The 20,538-nt window shown below is 49.2% G+C and overlaps 4 protein-coding genes across 4 annotated transcripts in view; 2 read left to right on the top strand and 2 right to left on the bottom strand.

Moving 5' to 3' along the window:
- Window positions 1–273: 273 nt before the first annotated feature.
- Window positions 274–2,420, bottom strand: VOLCADRAFT_95846 (uncharacterized protein; the record flags this gene model as incomplete). Its single annotated transcript, XM_002954897.1, has 5 exons — window positions 274–367; window positions 675–779; window positions 1,136–1,271; window positions 1,709–1,858; window positions 2,372–2,420. 5 exons carry the CDS (start codon window positions 2,418–2,420, stop codon window positions 274–276), a joined length of 534 nt encoding a protein of 177 aa, XP_002954943.1.
- A 5,596-nt stretch (window positions 2,421–8,016) lies between these two features.
- Window positions 8,017–11,773, top strand: VOLCADRAFT_95845 (uncharacterized protein; the record flags this gene model as incomplete). The annotated part of the gene is made up of 5 exons (XM_002954955.1): window positions 8,017–8,028; window positions 8,958–9,093; window positions 9,921–10,106; window positions 10,991–11,117; window positions 11,536–11,773. The coding sequence occupies 5 exons, from the start codon at window positions 8,017–8,019 to the stop codon at window positions 11,771–11,773; spliced, it is 699 nt and encodes a 232-aa protein (XP_002955001.1).
- Window positions 11,774–14,282: 2,509 nt separating this feature from the next.
- VOLCADRAFT_95844 (uncharacterized protein) lies at window positions 14,283–19,694 on the top strand (the record flags this gene model as incomplete). The annotated part of the gene is made up of 7 exons (XM_002954954.1): window positions 14,283–14,422; window positions 14,757–14,898; window positions 16,530–16,648; window positions 16,967–17,050; window positions 17,520–17,561; window positions 18,866–19,077; window positions 19,582–19,694. The coding sequence occupies 7 exons, from the start codon at window positions 14,283–14,285 to the stop codon at window positions 19,692–19,694; spliced, it is 852 nt and encodes a 283-aa protein (XP_002955000.1).
- Window positions 19,695–19,941: 247 nt separating this feature from the next.
- The window catches only part of VOLCADRAFT_95843 (uncharacterized protein), a gene marked incomplete at both ends in the record, with an annotated part of 1,192 nt that continues 595 nt past the window's right edge, over window positions 19,942–20,538 (bottom strand). Inside the window, 2 exons of the mRNA XM_002954896.1 lie at window positions 19,942–19,986; window positions 20,232–20,456. Coding sequence (XP_002954942.1) covers window positions 19,942–19,986; window positions 20,232–20,456 — 270 coding nt within the window. The remainder of the gene's footprint in view (window positions 19,987–20,231; window positions 20,457–20,538) is intronic.

The following is a 20,538-nucleotide window of genomic DNA, read 5'->3' as shown; positions in this document are numbered from 1 at the left end:
GTAGCTGGTACATAGTATGGCACACATATCGTCTACAATTTACGTGTTAACGAAGGCGCTCCGTCAGCATCTTGAGAGACCTTTTCAGCGGCCAGCTACTACCTGTAGCTACAGAAATACTCTTTAGCCGAACTACGGAGTATGGCAGTGAGCGAGCATAATGACCCCAGATAACCCCTGATCGGTCCATTAAACAAACCTGCCTAGATGCTTTTACTGGCCATGCTGAAGGTGTTTACTACTTGCTCCTATTTATGGTAGTGTGTAAGTGCCTTACATGTCAAATGTAGTTCCATTGAGTCCTCTTCGATCCGGCACGACGGTGAATCCCTCGTACTCAGGACGCAAATAAACGTCTTCAAAGTAGCTGGGTGAGTGCGAGCATGGATGGAGCGAAGGAGTAGGGGTAAAGGATGGAACCAGGAACATCCAAATGTATGCATGGGCAGATGCATCTGTATGCACAACAACGGCGTGCTGTACAAATATGGCCTCAACATTACTGTATAATCGAGAAACCTCGCTGCACAGCATTTGCAGCAGCCTGATGCAGATGCTCTCGTGAGACCTGAAAGGTCTCTCAAGAAACATTCAACTAACAACCTTTGTTCCGCGTGTACTCAGCCCAAATGTACAGGCAATATGTAAAAACTTATTTTCAGGTTTTTACTCACAGTTCCTCCAGGGGCAGGCACACCAGGTCATCTATGAGGCTGAACTCGGGGGGCTCGGTGATGTTGACTGAAGGATGGTGCCATGCAGGAGCATGCCGGAGGGAGCTGTACAGAATGTGGGGGGGGGGGTTGCCAGGGCGAGGTGCATGCACGCATGCATGCGGTATATACGCCAGGTTATATGCATGTAGCGACGAGGGCTCTAAGGGGAAATGCGTACATGGCGGGGCGGGGCGGGGCGGGTAGTAGGTAGACGTACAAACACGTCGCAGCAACACGTACATAGCCTGCTGCCGGTGGGCGACCGTTTAACTTACGTTATAAGAAGAACGGCGAGTACATGAGGACACACAGGAAACATGGTGATTTCCGGCATAGCCCAGCATATACTATCGCGCCATGAGACTGTACGTGCAAACCCAATGGGGTTTTGCTTGTGTTGACCATGTATCTTAACCTACAGTCGATTTACGACGTTGCGTGTGACGTTTCCGCTTTTGATGGCATTGTAGAACATTATTCTCCTGGCAGTGTCATTGCGGTACGACGCGCCATTCATGGAGAAGATCGTTACATTATCGACCCGCTTGCATGACACTGCCAGTAAGGGGTCGTCGGCACCGAGTGGTGGAGGGACCCCTCGTGCAGAATACACATTGAAGTCGCACACACTTGGTCGCGGTTCCGTGGTACTCCTGCAGGCAGGCGAATAATAACCAGCTAACCCTGTGATGACGGGGCCCTGTGCATGGCGACGGCTTGGCACGCCGCAAAAAGCCAGCAACGGTCAGAGCGTCCGTTTGTGCCAGTCCTGATTTGTCAAATGGCCCTCATCCTCACCACCCCGCATCATGTTGGTGTAGCTCTAGCCGCCGACGTGCTCATCAACAGCACGCACAATAGTAGTCGTGGTCTCGCATACGCACGTCCATAGGCAACCCTACCATAACTCATACCCAACCCAGGTATGGGAAGATTGCGGATGCAGTACGTACATCTACCTATGCCAGAATCACACCGATTGGGGCACCCACGGACGCAGGCCCACACAAACCAGGAAGGGTAGATGTGGCACCAAGGCGCCACGCCATTGGGCCACAGTAGTGTCGAAGTATTAAATCTATACGACTGATCAAGCAGGTTGATTGCACAACAGTTGGTGTTGGGATCACCGTGGGCGGCACCTGCATGCACACCAGCGGTTGGTGCATAATGTGAGTGCAGCAGAGGGTAGATTGGAACGGCGGCAGCAACGCATCTTCGTTTATTGATGAGACAACCCTGTCCTTGATGAGCTCCTTACTACCCTTGCTTCCTTCCATCTAGCCGTGAACAGTCCCAGTGAACGTTTACACACGCGCATAGCTAGCTGGACCTAATGGGTTAACCAGTTCACGTGCAAGCAGGTACGTGCGTGTCCTTTGCACGCGCCCAAGAGTTCATTCCCCCCGCTCATTCATCAATTAAGCAAGGCGCTTCCGTCCTGCATGCAAGCATTAGACCGTAGTAAAATACACGCAAGCTAGTTTTCATGATGATCTGAGCCGCGATTTATGTGTACATACATGTGTGCTGGCTCCAACACCATTATTGTAACAACAGCGCAACTGTGCAGCTAGGCAGCTGCCTACCCCTTGCAGGGGTAAAGCGTTGAAGTCTCGCTCGGAACCGCATATAGCTATTAATGTTGAACCCACCTGCTGGGATGCAGTACCTCCAGAGAAACAAGCCGGAGCAATCAGGCATACAATCCTCCAACGAGCTGAAAGACAGAACAGTGCATCGAAAAATGCAGCGCCAAGGTGCAGTTCCGAATCCTACGCGGTAGGCCACCTCAGGTCGGCTCCAAAAGCTGGTGTTGCCGGTAAGGATGAAGCGGAGAAGGGCCTTATCTGTGGAGCAGATGAGCACGTATGTTGCATCATATATGTGTGTTATGTGGTTGGTGACGTAAGAAGAGTTCGCTCCCTTGGCATCTCCCTGAGTACTCTTTGCCTGGTGTTATATTGGTGCGAACTGCTAGGGGGTGGGATGTCCCCGGAGTGAATCCGGTTGGGAGCATATCGCACACCAGGCACGATCCAACATACTCTTACCCCAATGGTGGATGCCCGGGTGGGCAAGAAGTCTACCAGATGAGTAAAAAATAAAGACCTCCAACTAGGACGGGAACTAACATAACTGTCATGTATCCATAAATCCTACGGGATATGCCCCGGGGCGCCCTTTGGATGTTCACTCCGCCGTGCGTGGATAGTCAGTATAGATAGTAGCTTGAGCGAGGTAGGTGGTTGAAGCAGGGCGCTTCATCAGCAGTGTTTTTTTTTTGGTAATATATTACTTTTTTGGGAATAAATGGGGGTCTGAGCCTGGAAGAAATGGAATAATTGGTCAGTTGGCCGTGCTGGTTCATTACTTCGGCCATAAGTCGCCCCAAATGCCTTCTGCACATATAAAGCTGAACATTTGGAGCTTATACACTATTTATGTATGAAATATTTGATGATATCACCATGAGACGGCCCGCTGTTGCATTCAACTTAGGTCAACGGGGCATTCGTTCATTCTTGACCAAAGCAAACGGCTCAGACAGTCCGCAGACACAATGCCCCAAACATTTAGAAGAAGAATTAGATAATACAGAAGACAAGGATAGGCATGCCGTAGTTGCCGCTCTTGAAGTCAGTGAAGCCAGCGATTTGAGTGAAGCTGAGGATCCCCAACGCACAACTGCAGCAATCAGCGACTCAGCTGAGCAGCTTGATCCTGATGAGGAAGGGCCACCGCCCCAAGATGTCGCCACGGCACCACCGCCACCTTCAAGGGCGGGTGCTTCGCAGCACGCACCGCTGGTTATTCAAAAGCAGGCGCGGCGCCAGCAAACACAGCGTGTGCCGAAAGGCCAAAGCGACGGGAGCTGGCGGGAGAATGAGGGAGTGCGTCGCTTCCAGGCGCACTGGACAGCTGACAGAGACACTGGCGCAAATGCAGTTAGGTGCACAGAACGATGGTGGTACGGCATGTGTGTTTCCAGACGTCAGATGTTGTTTACAGCACACCGTACAGCCTTTGAGGGGGGGGTCTGGGGGGGGCGCAGCCCCCCCCAGCGACTATACAAAAAGGAATTGCAACCGCAAGAAACACCCAATTTATTACTCTAGGGTATTAGGCCCCAAACGAAAAAAAAAACACTGTTCATCAGCCATGGAATGATTAGCCATACATCCCATTCGAGGAAGCAGATGTTGACATGAGGGAGGTGGTTAGGTTCTAAGTGTTAAGACCAGCAAAGCGCCGGACCCCCGTTGGGTCCTATTACTGTGGCTACCATTGACTGGGTATATGAGTGTCGGTCATTTCCAACAGTGAGCGAGGGAGTCAATGCTTGCATCACCGATGGACCGGCTTAACAGGGAGCCGCACCAAATGGAATATTAGGCGTTCGGATTTGGATGTATGCACTGGACTGGATAGCATGTGGCTTGGATAGGATGTGGCTTGGATAGCATGTGGCTTGGATAGCATGTGGCTTGGATAGCATGTGGCTTGGATAGCATGTGGCTTGGATAGCATGTGGCTTGGATAGCATGTGGCTTGGATAGCATGTGGCTTGGATAGCATGTGGGTTGAATGTGGTTTCATAAGTCTAAGAGACTCCCTTAGATTGGATCTAGTTATGCACGGCTGTCCAAAGGCCGCGGGGAGGTTTCTCACTGAGTCAGAGATGAGCGGCAACAGATAGACCGCACTCTATCACCGCCTATCGTTGTGGATAGGTCTGTTGCTGCGGAGCGGGATGGTTGGCGAAGACCACGCGTACATCCATGTTCAGCTCTGATTATATGTAGTAGCTATTACACAGTACGGCACACATATCAACTATAAGTACGCGTGAAGCGGTTGACCAGCATTTCCCGATCGGGGGGGAGGTCCACGCCAGTCCGTCATGCAGTCCGACTGTGTGCGACGCAGTGCGAAGCGCTTGACCAGCATCTTGGGAGGCCTTTTCAGCGGCCAGCTATTACATTATACTATATAGTATGTGTGAAGTTATTACTTCTTAGGGGGATTTAGCTTCACCGTGGCCACTAGTCCGGCAGTCCCAACGCCCCAACGTCCCAATGCAGACTCCTAGGCCTGCAAAGTCCGAGACTTTTCGGCTTCAGCACCCGCCCACCACCTGCATCCAGTGTAATGCGTCGGAACACGACAGCATCGACCCCAGTCCTGGTCGGCTCGCAGGTCACTATAGCCAGCGGGTCCGTCACCGTCCATCATTTCGGCGGCGCATCCACCCTTTCATATTCAAGGGATTTCTATTCCGCTGGTATTGATTTTAAAGAACCGTTCTATTCCATCACTGGAAGGTGACCTTCCGCGCAGGAGGATTGCTTTGCCGCACCTTAGCTAGCATATTTGCTGATGTGTGGGACAGGGGGGGCATACCTTCACCCGTGGCCGCTACCCGGCGAAACCCTGCCTTCCCCGGTATTTCGGGGCACCCTCATCTATTCATCCTAGTCAACTTGTGGATCGCTCAGATTCCACACCCACCAGCGGCATCCAACGGAATCTGCCAGATCGACGGCGGCTCAACTCGACTCCTGATCAGCTCTCATGTCAATTTTATCCCAGGTCACCACCGTCATGGACTGGGGGCACATTACCTTCGACCATCGTACGGATTTTCGAGCTTGACAGGTCTCAATCCCGAGATTTCCCGGGGGCATTGGTGCGTGCTCTACCAGTTGCGCCTGGCATGACCTGACCTGATATTTGCTGTGTCTGCTGGAGACATGTCTATGTATACTCTATAATGTTAGCTACCAGTCTCATGTCCAGGATTAATGCCGTGTGCGTGTGAATGGTCGTTTATGCGTGGCGCAACGATGCATGCACGCACGGCCTTACTACTGCAACCATACGTACGTTGCTCGTTCAAGTCCTCCGTGGCATTCCAAGGACCGTACGCTGCTGGCGTCGTCAGCGACTGGTTCCTCTGTGCAAGAAGTCTCCACGAAAGGACTGCCAAGCAGCAGAACACCAGAAGCGCACCTGAAACACGGTGTGTACCAATTATGCTTCTGAAAGTGACGAGGAAGACTCTCTGCATGTGCATTGGCCCAGTTTTGCCCCTTTAAAAAAACTTTCATCGTCGCAGCTCCTATCAGCTTCATGCCCTAAATCCCAGGCGTGTGCAGCAGGCCGCAGCAGGTACTGCCGGAAACGCCCCCAGAGCATACATGCGGCGTGCATGCGTGCATATTTATGTGCATGTGCATGTAGATAGAGTACGCACGCCTAGGTAGGGCATAAACCAGTTGATCATGCTCCGTCTTGAGCGCTGAAGGCAGGCGTCAGGTGTGCCAAGGCGCATGCAATTGTATGTGCAGGACGGCTAACTGATTGGAAGGGCCGAGGACAGGACATGTGGCTACAACAGCCGCCCGCCCAGATGTGCTATTTTAGTTCAAAAACAAAGCCAATATCCAATTGGTAACAACTGACGTACTTATAAAAGATATAAATTATATTACCATAGGTATTGTTAAGTATATGCGCTTGCGTAAAATCACCACTACTGCTGCATGGCTCAGTCCGTCCATTCGCCTTCGCGCGCTGCAACCATACATGCATTACGTGTCTTATTCATACATTTTATAAATAAATATAATTACATTACTTACCCACGGGATGACTTCGTGGCATGTGGCCGTGCTTTCGTTTCTGTGCGTGCCTCTAATACGCAAGCAAGGTCGGCAAGGTAATAATAATAACCGAATACAACTCCATTCCATGCATGCATTCTGCTGTGTGCGACTATGGGGCCTGAAATATTAATGCAAATTATATATATGCCGCTTCGCAGGCGGGTGCATCGTAAACAAAATATCCCATTGCAATTAAAAAGAAGGTGGCACGAGTTAGCCTACCCATCAATTTTATTTGACCGGCATGCATTTTCCGTTTGGCGCATGTATACTTGCGAGCTGACCAGGAACTAAGTTGATGCGCCGTTGATCCGCTAGATTTGGTTGGATGCTGGTGGTGAGTTGCCGAACCCAACGAATACATTCTGAAGTCGGATGGGGTGACGGATTAGGGTGCCCCTCTAGCAGGGGAGAGCAGGGACTGCCCCGGGAAAGGGGGCCGCTGGCGAAGTTAACCACCCTGTAACAACATACTGCCGGTGTTTCGGAGGAGAACGGGTGGATTGCAACGAAGCGTGAGGAACGGCGGTGAACGCACCACGCATGATGGTATTAATATAATCCTGCCTTCATGTGTATGTAGGCGATTGCTCCTCGTTCGTCGGTTGGGGAACTAATCAGTGAATGAATGCCAGACGCGTATGACTATTTGCTTAGTATGGTCGAACCCAAGTGCGCCTGCTTGCATTGTACGTTCCTATTTGAGTGCAAACATTACTTGACACAAGCTGATGATGGGCTGAGAAATGCCCTCTACTGTAACACAGCAAAGGCGTAACCCGGGATGCTCAGATTGGCATTTGCGTCGTTACATTGCCCCCCACTTAGCAATGGACGTCCTCGGCCATTATTTCGAGCACAGGAGCCATCCCACCTCGCGCCAGTGCGCTGGTTTATCCATTACACCATGAAATCGCCAATTTGCGACTTGCTGGTTGCCAGAATCGAACCGCCGACCCGAAGTTTATTTCGGAATTCGTGCGGTCCCGTCTCGATACCATTGTAACACAGCAAAGGCGTAACCCGGGATGCTCAGATTGGCATTTGCGTCGTTACATCTACCTGCCTAGCCAATAAAGCCTATAAACTACGAAGAATTCCAATACACCCGCACACAGGCGTTAATGGAGCCCCACGTATTACTCGTTCCATTATTCGACAAGCAATAGTAGGATCTGTAATCGCTAGTTGCGAGAGTTAGCTGTTATAGAAGCATGGCATCTGAAAAAAGTTCGGTTGTCCGGCGACCAGAGTCCGATAAAGTCTATAGATCGCACCGTGGGTTCACGTGATTTCAATTTTCTTTCGAAAGAAGATAGAATGGTCTGGACGTCCACGGAGGGTCCATGCTGTCTAATTGACCAGCAGGGGCCAAACTATAGACGATCAAATATATTTCAGACGGGAGCGCCTTCAATAGTAGTACATTAGGTAGTTGATACGTATTTATTTTACGATATTTGAGTAGGGCTCCCAGGACGCCTGTGGATACTGGAATTCCAGCAGTCTGCAGAAACAGCAGCAGCGGCAGGTTAACATGCTCGTTCCATATTCACGGCGACATGTAACGTAATATGTGTCTATCGTATACGATTACGTAGGTCACCTGCCTCGCAAATCTTTCGAACAATATGCGAGCTGATGTGAGCTGCAACGTATGAAGACATTGGAGTTGTATAAGTGACACATGTGTGACGTACGGCACCGATGCATAAGACGGAATTAAATCGTAATGCCAGAAGGTTGCTGGCCGTACGCGCAGGAAGTGCGCCATGTAATTTAGTGACAACTCTGAGACCCCAAGCAAACGCAGCAGCATTGGCAATGTACGTATATTTTACTGCAGATTTTACTACTTCATGAAACTACTTCTTGCATCTTGTTGTTAATGTTACAGCGGGCTACCAATCTTCTATGCCTGTGAATGCCTGAAAGAAAGCCGAGCGCGCCTGTACGTAGAGCGTCCACATACGTATCGCTCGACATTTGCCTTTACTGCTTAGTTTCGGGAACCGGCGCATCGACATTTGTCCGCGCCGACATGTAACGCACTATAGCGCTTCTCAGAAATGGAATGACATGTCAGCATTCAAGTGGACAACTGCTGCTTCATTCGGTGGGTCGACAACTTCAAGTAGTTATTTTTAGTAGTAATCATAATATTACGTACGGGAATACTGGGCTGTCCAACCTTGCTTGCTAACATAATTCATCCACTTACAAGGCCCACGCACGCAAATTACGCTCCGCCGAGCAAAATAATGCAGTTCGTTTGCCAGCAGCATGGAATGGAATGATGATGTGCGCGGACTGAACATACCCTTCGCACCCTTCCACAGCATGCATGGATACATTCACATGCAGCTTTTTGGGTTATGATTACGGCACATCCCTCCTTTCCCTAATGTCCTTACGTTATAAGGATCCGGATTCAATCCGGATTTCAGCTAGCATGCCCAACTTTAAGTGCTCCTGCTGATACTGACGATGTTCGGCCTGGTGCTAGCTATACATTTTACGCTGTCGAATTACACACCTCTCACATTGTACATCTGTCGCGCTACTGCTGCAGCTTACATGGGTATACAGCTACTGCCGGCGGAATGATATCCGGAAGAAGCTTAAGGCTTGGGACGACAGACGGCAAGCAACCTCGCAAGCCCGCTTTTCACTTTCAAGCTTGCGACGTTGCTGCTTTTCCGCTATTGGTGTGCTGCTGCCTGTTAGTAGCTCTCAATACCCAAGTGGTCCAAACACAAAAACTACCTCCGACACCTTACGGCCCTTGGAGTGCATCGCAAGACTTGAACGAGCAACGTACGTATGGTTATTAAAAAGGTTGTGCGCTACATAGTAATGTAGGTATGTACATGCATGAACCATGCTTGTACAGGGAGTAGTGCGCATAGCAATCATCTTAAGCGAGTCAGGAGCGAGCCTGCTGAGTTGTCGTAGGGTTCTATGGTCGCAGCTGTTGAGGCGGTCTTCTAAATTGAGCTTGAGCCATTACATGGTCTACTGAGCAAATAAATTTAGTCACTAATAACCTCACTTACTTAGAAGGCCATGACAAGGCGGATATATGTATCATGGGGCCGGGAGGGGTCTTACCAAGCAAGGCAGGGGACGGACTCAGCTCGGAGTATCTGTAGTACTGGTACACAGTACGACATACGTACCAACTACTAGGGTTATTCAGTCATTAAAACCCTAGCACCACTGGTGTATCCATCTTTCCCTTAATCCGTTGCTTTTACCGTACGTTGTACGTTATACCACTTATGCCGTACGATGGCACCTTCATAAGTTGTCATTCTTCCCGTGTTGTTTTCGTACGTGCCCTCGCGCCGATCCATTAATTTAGTCTGAATATTTGTACAGGTTACATCAGGGAAACGATCTTGGGGAATAAAATAACTCTGGGCGCTTAGGGAGCAACCCTAAGTTAAGGCCAATGAACATGTACAAACGTAATGTGTGAACGTAATGCAATGCGTGTGTCTGTCTGCCTATCTACCCTGCTCCACCTTTACAGATAAGGCCCTTCTCCGCTTCATCCTTACCGGCAACACCAGCTTTTGGAGCCGACCTGAGGTGGCCTACCGCGTAGGATTCGGAACTGCACCTTGGCGCTGCGTCGACCGATGCCAGGCCATCTATTTCAGCTCAGTAGGAGAATGCATGCCTGATTGCACTACCAACATTTTCTGTACGCCTGGAGGTGCGCCAATGGTTTCGGTTCTTTGCTTTTCCCGGCGTTCGGAAACAACAACACATGCAACCTGCGCTTAAAAAAGTGGATGTCTGCTGAACAATTGCTGATGTATGAAAGTTGTGTGTGCGTGCATGCATGCATATGCAACAGTGTACGAGCGAGTGCCTAGCTAGGCTATAGTCATTTCCCATGCAAACGAAATGAAGGGAAGCGTACATGCAGAGATTTCTCGATCACGCTCTGAAATGGGTTAACAATGCTACAGTGTATCCGGAAATGGATCGAATCTTTTATTTCTTGATTGTCACACATGCATGCATACATCCCTGGGGCCAGGAACACACCCAGAACGGAGATGCAAAACTAAATGTTGCAGCAGTTACATGTCCTGCGACAGATGCACAAGGCCGCGCGCGTCTTTATACAAGTTACAAGTTCCGCACACAAGTGCGGGTGTGTCCGCAAAAGCCGGGGGGCCCATGGACGTAAAACTTGGAACCATATCTCTCGATTTGTGCGTGTCATCCTTGTGCAGGGGCCATGGTACCCTTCTCTGTATTTTTCCAATTCTAACATTTGTGCCGAAGCACATAATTCATAGAAAGATCAAATACTCATAGAATTCAGATTAATCGCCGTCACGGGGAATCGAACCCCGGCCTCCCGCGTACCGTTAGTATGACAGGCGGGGATACTGACCACTATACGATGACGACATGACAGAGAAATATTAAAAAATTATATAATATTTTGCCATAGACGGCGCTTATACATTACCTTGCAAATGATGAGCAAGAAAGGCTGTCGTAATGTGTATGTGTGCCGAAGATCATCTGCTTGTTGAAGCTATATCACGCTTACCATCTCAAGCAAGGTAGCCTTGCACGCAGGTACCCCTGCCAGTGACACTAGCACCCCCTGCTGTGCACTCAACCTGTGTGACCAGTCGTACACACTCTGGGTAGGGCAGCAGCAGCAAAACTTGAGCAGATCTTGGTGCACCACCTATCCAGCCTGGTGAGTGCCCGACCAGTCCATATAGGAATATATTTGCACAATTCGCCGGTGGTTTGAGCCTAAGTGTCATGGCCGGCCACTGGTCCAATATAAATAAGGGGTTTAGGGGGCATGAGATTTCCGGTAGGTTTGAGCCGCCGATACGCGGGGAAACCAGGCGGGCAAGTGGGGCGGTGCAGTGGAGGTATTGTGTGGAGGCTTTAGCGGCGTTATGGACAGCGAGCTGCTGAATGAAGTTTGGCGAGATTTACTGCTGGTGGCATCGCTACCGGGGCCGTTGTAATCACATTGTAACAGCAGAGGACAAAAAAGGGATATAGATGTTCATAGCTTTCCTGCACTACTTCATCCAGGCAGGTGGTGAGGACATGTAGCTAGGCCATGCCAAGCCCGCGGAACGTATGTTTGCTTGCTGCAGGGCCGGCTCAACGCCACGACCAAGTGTGTGCGAGTTCAATGTGTACTCTGCACGAGGGGTTGATCCACCTCTCGGAGCTGACGACCCCTTCCTGGCAGTGTCATGCAAGCGGGTCGAAAATGTAGCGACCTTCCACGTGAATGGCACAGCATATCGCAATGATACTGTCAGGCGTATCATGTACTACAATGCCATCAAGAGGAGGAATGCAACAGCCAATGTTGTAAACCGAGTGTAGGTTGGTACTATAACATTTAGTAGGATTTGTATCAACCATTAGGATTAATCCTGGCCACATACGTACATACATGGTATGTGCATACGCCCATATTCATACGATGGACATATAGATTACTAGTAGTTGGCAGCTGTGGAGTACCCCACAGCTTTACACAACGTCTACACATGGTAACCTATAGCATACACGCCTATAGACCATGCTGTCTACATCGAATCGCCTATCTATAAAATACTCATTTATAGGCCCTTTATTTCCAAGACACTGCCTATTAGGCGAGGCCCCGACCTATTGTTACAAGTTGCAAGTGCCGCACGTTCGGTTCTTTTCTGCAAAAGACGTGATACAACACCCTGTCACCCGACATCCATAGAGACAGATCAGCCATCACTTCAAAACCTTAGAATGCAATTTTCTTTCATCAACGCCGTCACGGGGAATCGAACCCCGGCCTCCCGCGACCAGTCGACATGACAGGCGGGGATACTGACCACTATACGATGACGACTAGGTTTGAGCTATGTAAACCAAATAAGTTATATATATACAAATTACATGCAAATTACGTGCAGCTTACGTGCAAGCTGCATGTATCATGCATTGCTGTAAGTGCACGCCGCCTAGCAAATCAACTAACAAAACTCAGATACACTCCCGCCAGCCAACCGCCTACTGCATTCACCTATCGATAAATACTGTAGTTAAGAGACAGGTGGTTCCACCTCTTCAGCCATCAAAGCTGATAGCAAATAGTAACAAACAATAACCCAAGGTCCATCTTGGAAATGGATTCGAAAGATTTATTGCTGCTGTCTAGGTAGGAGCCCTACTGTACGTAAAACAAAAGGAACAACATACGAGTGCTCGCTTTTTGCTTGGTTTCTTTGTGCAGCAGCGTCTCGGCTTTTGTGGTGTGGCGACTCAGGACCGTGGTCCTCCGTATATCTCTTGCCATGCGGACTCCGTGGGTATCTTTGACTAGGAGAGTTTTCTGAGCGGCCATCTTATCATTATTGTTATCATTATCATATATGTGTACCTATATCTCCTCGGAGATATAGGATCCGCGGATCCGTGGAGGCACATCTGTAGAGAGACTGTCTCTTCGTTTGAAACTTGCTTAGTAATACATATGGCAGGCGGCAAGCACCGAAAAGTGTCCTCCCTACAGCTATGGCACTAGAGGGAGGCGGGTAACTCCCCCCTCGTTTGCATGCATATGCCTCGTTACCTTTCACTTTTTTTTGCTGCTGCGCTGCACTTCACTCCCCGTATTTATGGAATGTACGCAGCTCCCTCCGACATGCTCCTGCATGGCACCATCCTTCAGTCAACATCACCGAGCCCCCCGAGTTCAGCCTAATAGATGACCTGGTGTGCCTGCCCCTGGAGGAACTGTGAGTACGACACGACATGCATGTCCAACAAATCTCCCAATCGTTGATGCGAAAGCACAATTATGTGGCTGTCCAAATGAATGAAGGAGCATTTCCTGTCTGTAGTTTGTATGCAGCACTAATTATTGCCCATTAGTTACAGTCGCGTGCTGTCCATGCTAAGCATGCCTGCTCACTTTATACACGCAGTAGCTGTTGTCATACATCTGCGCGTGTTATAATGCTATGGATTTATCGTCTTTACATCACGATGGAAAACGTTTCCGATGACGTGCTGCAGCTTACCAGTAAATGTTTTGGTCACCTATATGCGACAATCTCGTGTAATAGGTAGGCCTACCTACCGCCCCCACTCTGGGAAAACGGGGGTCATTTTACCCGTAAATTTGGGTCAATCCACCCGTAATTTGACAGAAATTACGGGTCCGTAACACGTTACGGGTCCCGTAATTTGAGCACAAGGATACGGGTGAACATTTACGGGCGACCACCCCGGAATTACGGGTGAATATTACGCGGTGCTGCAGATGAATTACGGGCGCATGTAACCAATTACGCGCACAATTACGGGTGAAGACCCAGTGATTACGGGTGGATATTACGCGGTGCTGCAGGCCCTAGGCACGGTCCTCAGCTAGTAGTAGGCTCAGCGGTGTACCTACAAGCCTGCCCGAATGGGCCAGGGCCGCAAGGACTTAATATATCATTGCTGTCACACATATGTGTGCACGTTGATGCAGCAAGCAGCCCAGAAGTTAAAAAGGGTAGGTAAACACCCGCGGCCATTTGATACCAGTTGTGTAAGGGATGGAAAATGGAATACGAATGGAAGATTGGATTTCTGTGAGACCATAGATTAAAAACTTAAAAATTTATTCCTAGCTAGGCTATCGGCCTCCCATGTTCCAAAACGCGCCAGCCAGCTGCAGCGATTCTTTGGCAAGAGCTCGGTGGGGCCGCATTAACAGCAGGGGTTCTTTTTCAATATTCCTATCGTGGAGGATAGCTACTCAGCTGGCCCGTCGGTGATGCACGTTCCTCAACGAGATAACGATAAGCAGTACTGACTTCTGTTTGTACCTGTGTGCCTGCTGCTGCTGGGTTTTGCATACATGTCATACGCCTATCCCTTGGCTCGTTTGCATGAACCCTACGTATCCAGCTACTTTGAAGACATCTACTTTCGCTCCGAGTACGAGGGGTTAGCTGTCACGCCGGATCGAAGGGGCCCCAAAGGCTCTACGTTTGACCTGTACGTACGGCACTTGTGTGTAATGTGACGACCTCTTGGGGTGGGCTGCTGCATGGCCCCATGGGGCGGCTCAGTCAGCCGGAATGGCGCTGACGTCGTATTACCTGCTTGTATGGATGGATGCCTGGATGAAAATTTTTGCATATATGAAGATTGCATATATGAAGATCTTCTATGTATACATAAACCTCAGCCAGCTCCCTCAGGCCTGAACGCAAAATCTGATGGCTCTTTATGACTCGATTCATGTCCGACATTGAGTCAATGCTTGCGGGCCCAGGCATGCGGGCCTGGCATGATGTCCAACACAAATTACACGTGCTTCATGATGCAGGTGGAACTACACGACGTGGCTTTGTGACAGAAAGAATGGTATACCGTACGACCTAACCGAGTTTGGGATTCCAGGCTTTGTTTGGAGTGCTCAGAATATGGCCTCACAAAGCTATTTCGCAATAATGTTAGGTAAGCCGCTGGTAAGGAGGTAAATATATTTGTAAGGAGGTAAATATATTTGTACTATATTTTATATTATTTGTACTATATTTGTATATTTGTACTATACTTTATATTTTGTACTATATATTTGTACTATACTGCATATATAGGAAGTAGTATATGGGCCTACGTCTCGAGAGCTCTCTGGACGTCGAGCTGTCGGCCGATCGATCGGCTACGTCGCGACGTGGGCCGTCGGCCCGTCTTGTAGAGCTACCTGCGGCTGGTTAGAGTTGATGATGTATGCAATCCTAAGATAAAATAAAATAACATGCGACATATCTTTTCAAATGGTGTGTGGGGGGGGTTATAAGGATCAAAAAATGAATGTATTTCCCAAAAATTATTGGGCTTGTTTACGAATGGAAGATGTTGGCTTAGGCACCGGAACGTACGTACGGGCATGATATTGTTTTCTCGTAGCTGTCGTACATGGCAGGCGTACACACCAAAGCGCTCTGTTCTCTGTCGGCATCTCGTACGGCATTTCAGCGAACAGCAAATACACATACGCATACATGCTCAATATCCCGTTTGTTAACGTCTTCACTTCCTATCTACAGCGTAAGGAAGATACGATATGAGATGCCGATGACAGCTCCTGCTTGCCGCCACCCATCATTCCTGCCCTCACCATCGTGTCTGAAATTTCGGATCGTCTACCAACCATCTTAATTTCAGGCTTATCGATAGCTATCTATTATACCAAGGCACCACTTATTTCAAGAACAATCGATATCACGAATTGATTTACAATGTATTTTTCGGTCCTGTCTATCTATTACATGATGACTCTGTCTAATAGACGATAAAAAACTTTACCGGTGACCCCCTTGGTCTGTTGGAGCAGATCCCTGTGGGCTGGTCCGAGCGATGGTGGAGAGAAGGTTGTCCAGCCTGAACCCTAATTTGGCACTGCGCCATGTCGCTATGGAGAAGTGCTCCTTCTCACCTCATACGGAGTTCAACGCAATGAGGTGCCCAAATAAGCATGGGAGTGAGATATTCATCCGCCTTGGTTCGATACATTAATTTGTACTGCTTTTTATCAAATTTTATCACCGATCTTCATCTGTGGAACATACATAACGTGTGTAGCATCATACAATATATGTTATTATGCATAATGCACGTCATCGTGAAAAAAAAATATGGACGATGAAAAAAATATGGAGAAAGTCACCTAAAGTAAGGAATGAGTCAATACGGTTCCACCATGCATATACGCACGTACTGTACGTCTGTACACCTTTTCACAACTGCTGTAGATCGTGCCCTGGGATATCGAATGAGATATGGACCGTCCCTATCTATTATACTAGGACGTGGTTTACAGACGATAAAAAAATGCAGACCTATGTTTGCACGTCTTACTTGTCGCATGTCATGACCAAAATTGTTTGTTATATTCCCGTCCTTATGACTGGATTTTCACATATCCAAAAATCTTTTCAACAGGTGGTCTATCCGGGCTAGCCTGGAGTCAAGTGCAGAGCTTCGAAAAGCACTCGAGTACATCAAGTATGGGAACCAGACTCTCCCCAAAGGTTGGCATCCCCCAGAATCGTACCCTCTGGCCGCCCGCCCCTTCCTGCCTGACACTCTCAAGCGCCTGACAATTAAGCGCACGAACGATGGCAGCCACCCAGCAAAAGCGTGGAAAGGCCGGCCAGTGATCAAGGGCTTTCTGCCTGCGGAATGGGCTCTGCTGCGCAATTTAGAATACCTGTGAGTATGCCTGCTGATGAAGACAACATCGAAGTCGGAGGAGCGAGTGTATCCTTGCCTGCATTTCTACCGGCAAAATACTTAAACGGCTATAGACGGGGTCATCGTATGATAGTTAGGACCAAGAGATAGCGAGGTGGAATATTCCTATATTATATGTCCATTGTAAATATTGGTCTTTAGCCTATGCATGCCATGGTATATATAACATATAGGCCTGAAAATATTGTATGTTAATCAAAATAAATTTACATAAAATGAAAAATAAAAGAAAATAACTAGTTACGCATTAATTGGTTGGTTAATCTGACCCTACAGGGACTTGAGTGACGACATGGGGCAGGGCCTTATCGAGGGCCCCATTCCCAGCACCTGGCTGATGATGACAAGGCTGAGGACAATGTAAGCAAGATGGTATAGATAGACGGATAGATAACGGCTTCCTGTTTCACACAACACCGCTTACGTCTTACTAAGATTTCGTTGTACGTAGATTCGTTGTAAGTAGTTACTTGTACGTACAACATGATGGATCATAATAACCCTGCAGGCCCTTGCTGTGTAATCCTTTTTCCTTTTCTTTTGTATCATTGTAGATGCATTGAAATGTTTGCTGTGGCGGTCTATGTCCCATGTACATATGTACATATGTACATGGGCTTCTATGCATAGAAGCCCGTGAACTGTGTAAAATCCTATGTACTGTGTAAAGCCCATGAACTGTGTAAAATCCTTATTTGTGTGGCACCCATCCTGCCTAAGAGTGACATTGGTGCATACTTCGTAGATTTTGTTTCATCGTTAACCCCTCACCACATTTGTTAATTCCCCTGCTTTGCCTCGCGTGCTTGCTTACGCATGTCGCGCGCAGCAATCTGACAGGTCATCCAAATTTTTGTAAAGACTGGCACCGGTGAGCCATCAAGCACTCGTAACACAAGCTACGAATTACAAGTTCCGCATAGGTTGGGGGAAAATCAGGGGCTCTACTAGAGCTATAGTATGGACGGTTATAGCACCTAATGATCGGTGGATGGCATGGAGGGGCGTGAAGGATGGATGGCGTACCGATCTTGGATCATTACATCATGCGGCTGGAGAAGGTTATAAAGGGTTTTGGATTGTTCACTTAATAAAGTGGTACGTTATCCGAGCTAAGAACATCGGAATTGGAGTCCGATGCAGTCAAGCCCCAACAAACACCCTGCACAGATGTACGGCACACACGCACCTGTGCACGGCACACGTGTACACACATACTGGCCTGGCGACACCAGTGCAATTAGCAGTTTAAGGTCCTGGGTTTGTTTCCCGGGTAGCGCCGGTGCCGGGTGGGGACTTGACATCGATGTCATATATATATTTTTTTTAATGTTACAGAGTGGGAGGCTTCTGGGCCGCTTTATCACATTGTCAGTTCTAGATCATTTATCACCTTATAGCACCATCCACCACTACCACACTGTACTTCGCCATACGAACTGTAAGTCCAAGGCGGCGGATCCAACCTTCAGGGACCCCTCCTCATCCATTCACCCGAACACCCGAAGAGACGGAGGGTTTGGCAATCGCCACCAATCCAGCGTGCGAATCTGGTCCATCAACTGTGACCTCAACTCCACATCTCAGCAGCTAGCCATAACCTCGCGCTCCCGACTAATTCGGGGGTCTCCCCAGGAATCGAACCCAGGACCTTAAACTGCTTATTGCAGTAGTGTCAACCCAGACCAGACCGATGTCATATGTTATCGCCCTTCCCCGCTCACCTGGGCTCACCGCACCTGGGCACTGCGGGCCTGGTATCCAGACCTCCTATAGAATACTAGCCATAGCTAGGGGAGCCGTAGGCTATAATAGTACGCGTCTCGCGCCCCCGGAAGCCCATGTCCCTCTGGTATTTATCCCATGATAAGTGTTTGTAGGCTGGGTATTCACAGATGATCCCCGTACATATGTACATGCATGTTAGATAGCCCATACCCTTGCTTGCTCTCGCTTCCTTGCACCCCTGTAAATGGGTGTGTGTGTTCACTGCAATGGATCATATGTTCGCTGTCCCCAGGCAGGGGCAGGGCCAATCCTGGTACCTGTCAATTATTCCCTTAGGATGAAATCTTCTGATGCATGTGTGCAAGCATGCGTGCAAACAAGCAAATAGGCACGCACCACATTTTTACGAACTTGTCCTGCTGCATACTGGCTCGCTGCTGTTAACAGGATTGTGGCGTACTTTACCGACCAGTACGGAATACGTCTACGAAATAGATTTGCCGTAGACGGCGTTTATTACGGTCGTGAAAAGTCTTATTATGGACGACCGTTTTACCTCTACCTGAATGGTAGGTGGAGGTTATACTACCATACAAACGTCACATTATTCAATCTGGACGGCGTCGGCTGGCAGTGGTATGACCCCAGAACAGGTGAAGGTGAGCACCCGAAACCTGCTGGATACGTACGACATCGTACTACATAGTATGTGCGCGCATGCGTGCGCGTCATGTGTGTGCATCCAATTGATGGTTTATATGCATGTGCGCATGTGATTAGGTAAATCATAATAGTCTAAGCATGTATATACTACGGTCGGCAGCGTGTATGGTGGCAGCTTGCTCGATAAGTGATTCAACTCTGGAATACACAATTGAATTGTACACTTTCGACAGCCTTCGTGTAGCCCCGCCGTACTTGTACATGGTTTTAGTAGCATGTGCCGTGTAACATTAGGCTTTTAGGGTTTTTATAGATCGGCAGATATTGAGCCATGCAGATATGCTAGGTACGGTGCTTTCAGTTTTGCGTGGAGGACTCGATCGCATAAAGGCTGCTGGGTTGCAAGCCATACTACCAGGCCATTGAACCTAACCTTTACACTCCATATGTAATTTGCAAAGGTGCACGTGCACGCCATCTGTGCACGCTGCATCCTTCAGGAGGAATACCTTTGCCAGATAATTATGAAGTCGGATGGGGTGAACGGATTCGGGTGCCCCTATCGCAGGGGAGAGCAGGGAACTGCCTCCAAGGGAAAGGGGGCCGCTGGTGAAGCTATACCACCCTGTAACAACATACATAATAATGACAGTTTCTGTCTGTCCGTCCTTGGTTCTCCTTGCCTGTACATGTTGTGATGTGCATGCTTGCTGTGTGGATGGGTTGCTGACTTGCATTGCAAACGCTCTTTTAATTCCACCCTTTGCCGCGCCTACCATCACAGCTGGCTACACGAACGTCATTGCACCCGACGGCAGATGCTGTTGGGACCTGTATAGTGATCAATTTGCAGCCCGAAACTACACTCTACAAGGGCCCTCAGGAACCAGCGGTCCATGGGACCCCTGGGGTGTGGGGTATGAGGCCGCAGACTTCTGTGACAGGAACAATACCGGCTTCTGGCCAAGGGCAACAGGTTCACGACCACCCATTCCGCCAGCCGCACCTAAGCCGCCAGACATCCCTGCTGCACCACCACTTCCATCAGCAGCGGACAACAATGCCGCTAGCTCACCTGGACGACCGCCTGGTTTTCCACAAATACCTAGCACCTCAGCAATGTTGATCCCCAATGCTCCGCCTTTCCCACCTTTTCCACCGGGTATACCGGGAATGCCTGCTTGGTATCGTGCACAGTGGGCTGGTGCATGGCCGCTGAGAGACCTAATCCCACCACGGCCACCACCACCACGGCGGCCAGCACCACTGCCGCCACCACCGCCACCACCACCACCACCACCGCCACCACCCCCACCCAAGCCACCACCACCCAAGCCACCGCCACCCAAACCACCACCACCCAAGCCACCACCACCTGCACCACCCCCACCCCCACCACCATCACCCCCACCACCCCCACCCACACCACCACCGCCCAACACCACCGTCACCCACAA

This window comes from Volvox carteri, assembly GCF_000143455.1.
Source record: "Volvox carteri f. nagariensis unplaced genomic scaffold VOLCAscaffold_47, whole genome shotgun sequence".
Lineage (NCBI taxonomy): Eukaryota > Viridiplantae > Chlorophyta > Chlorophyceae > Chlamydomonadales > Volvocaceae > Volvox > Volvox carteri.
The sequence above is the reverse complement of the archived record's forward strand: the minus strand, read 5'-3'. Positions and strand labels throughout refer to the sequence as shown.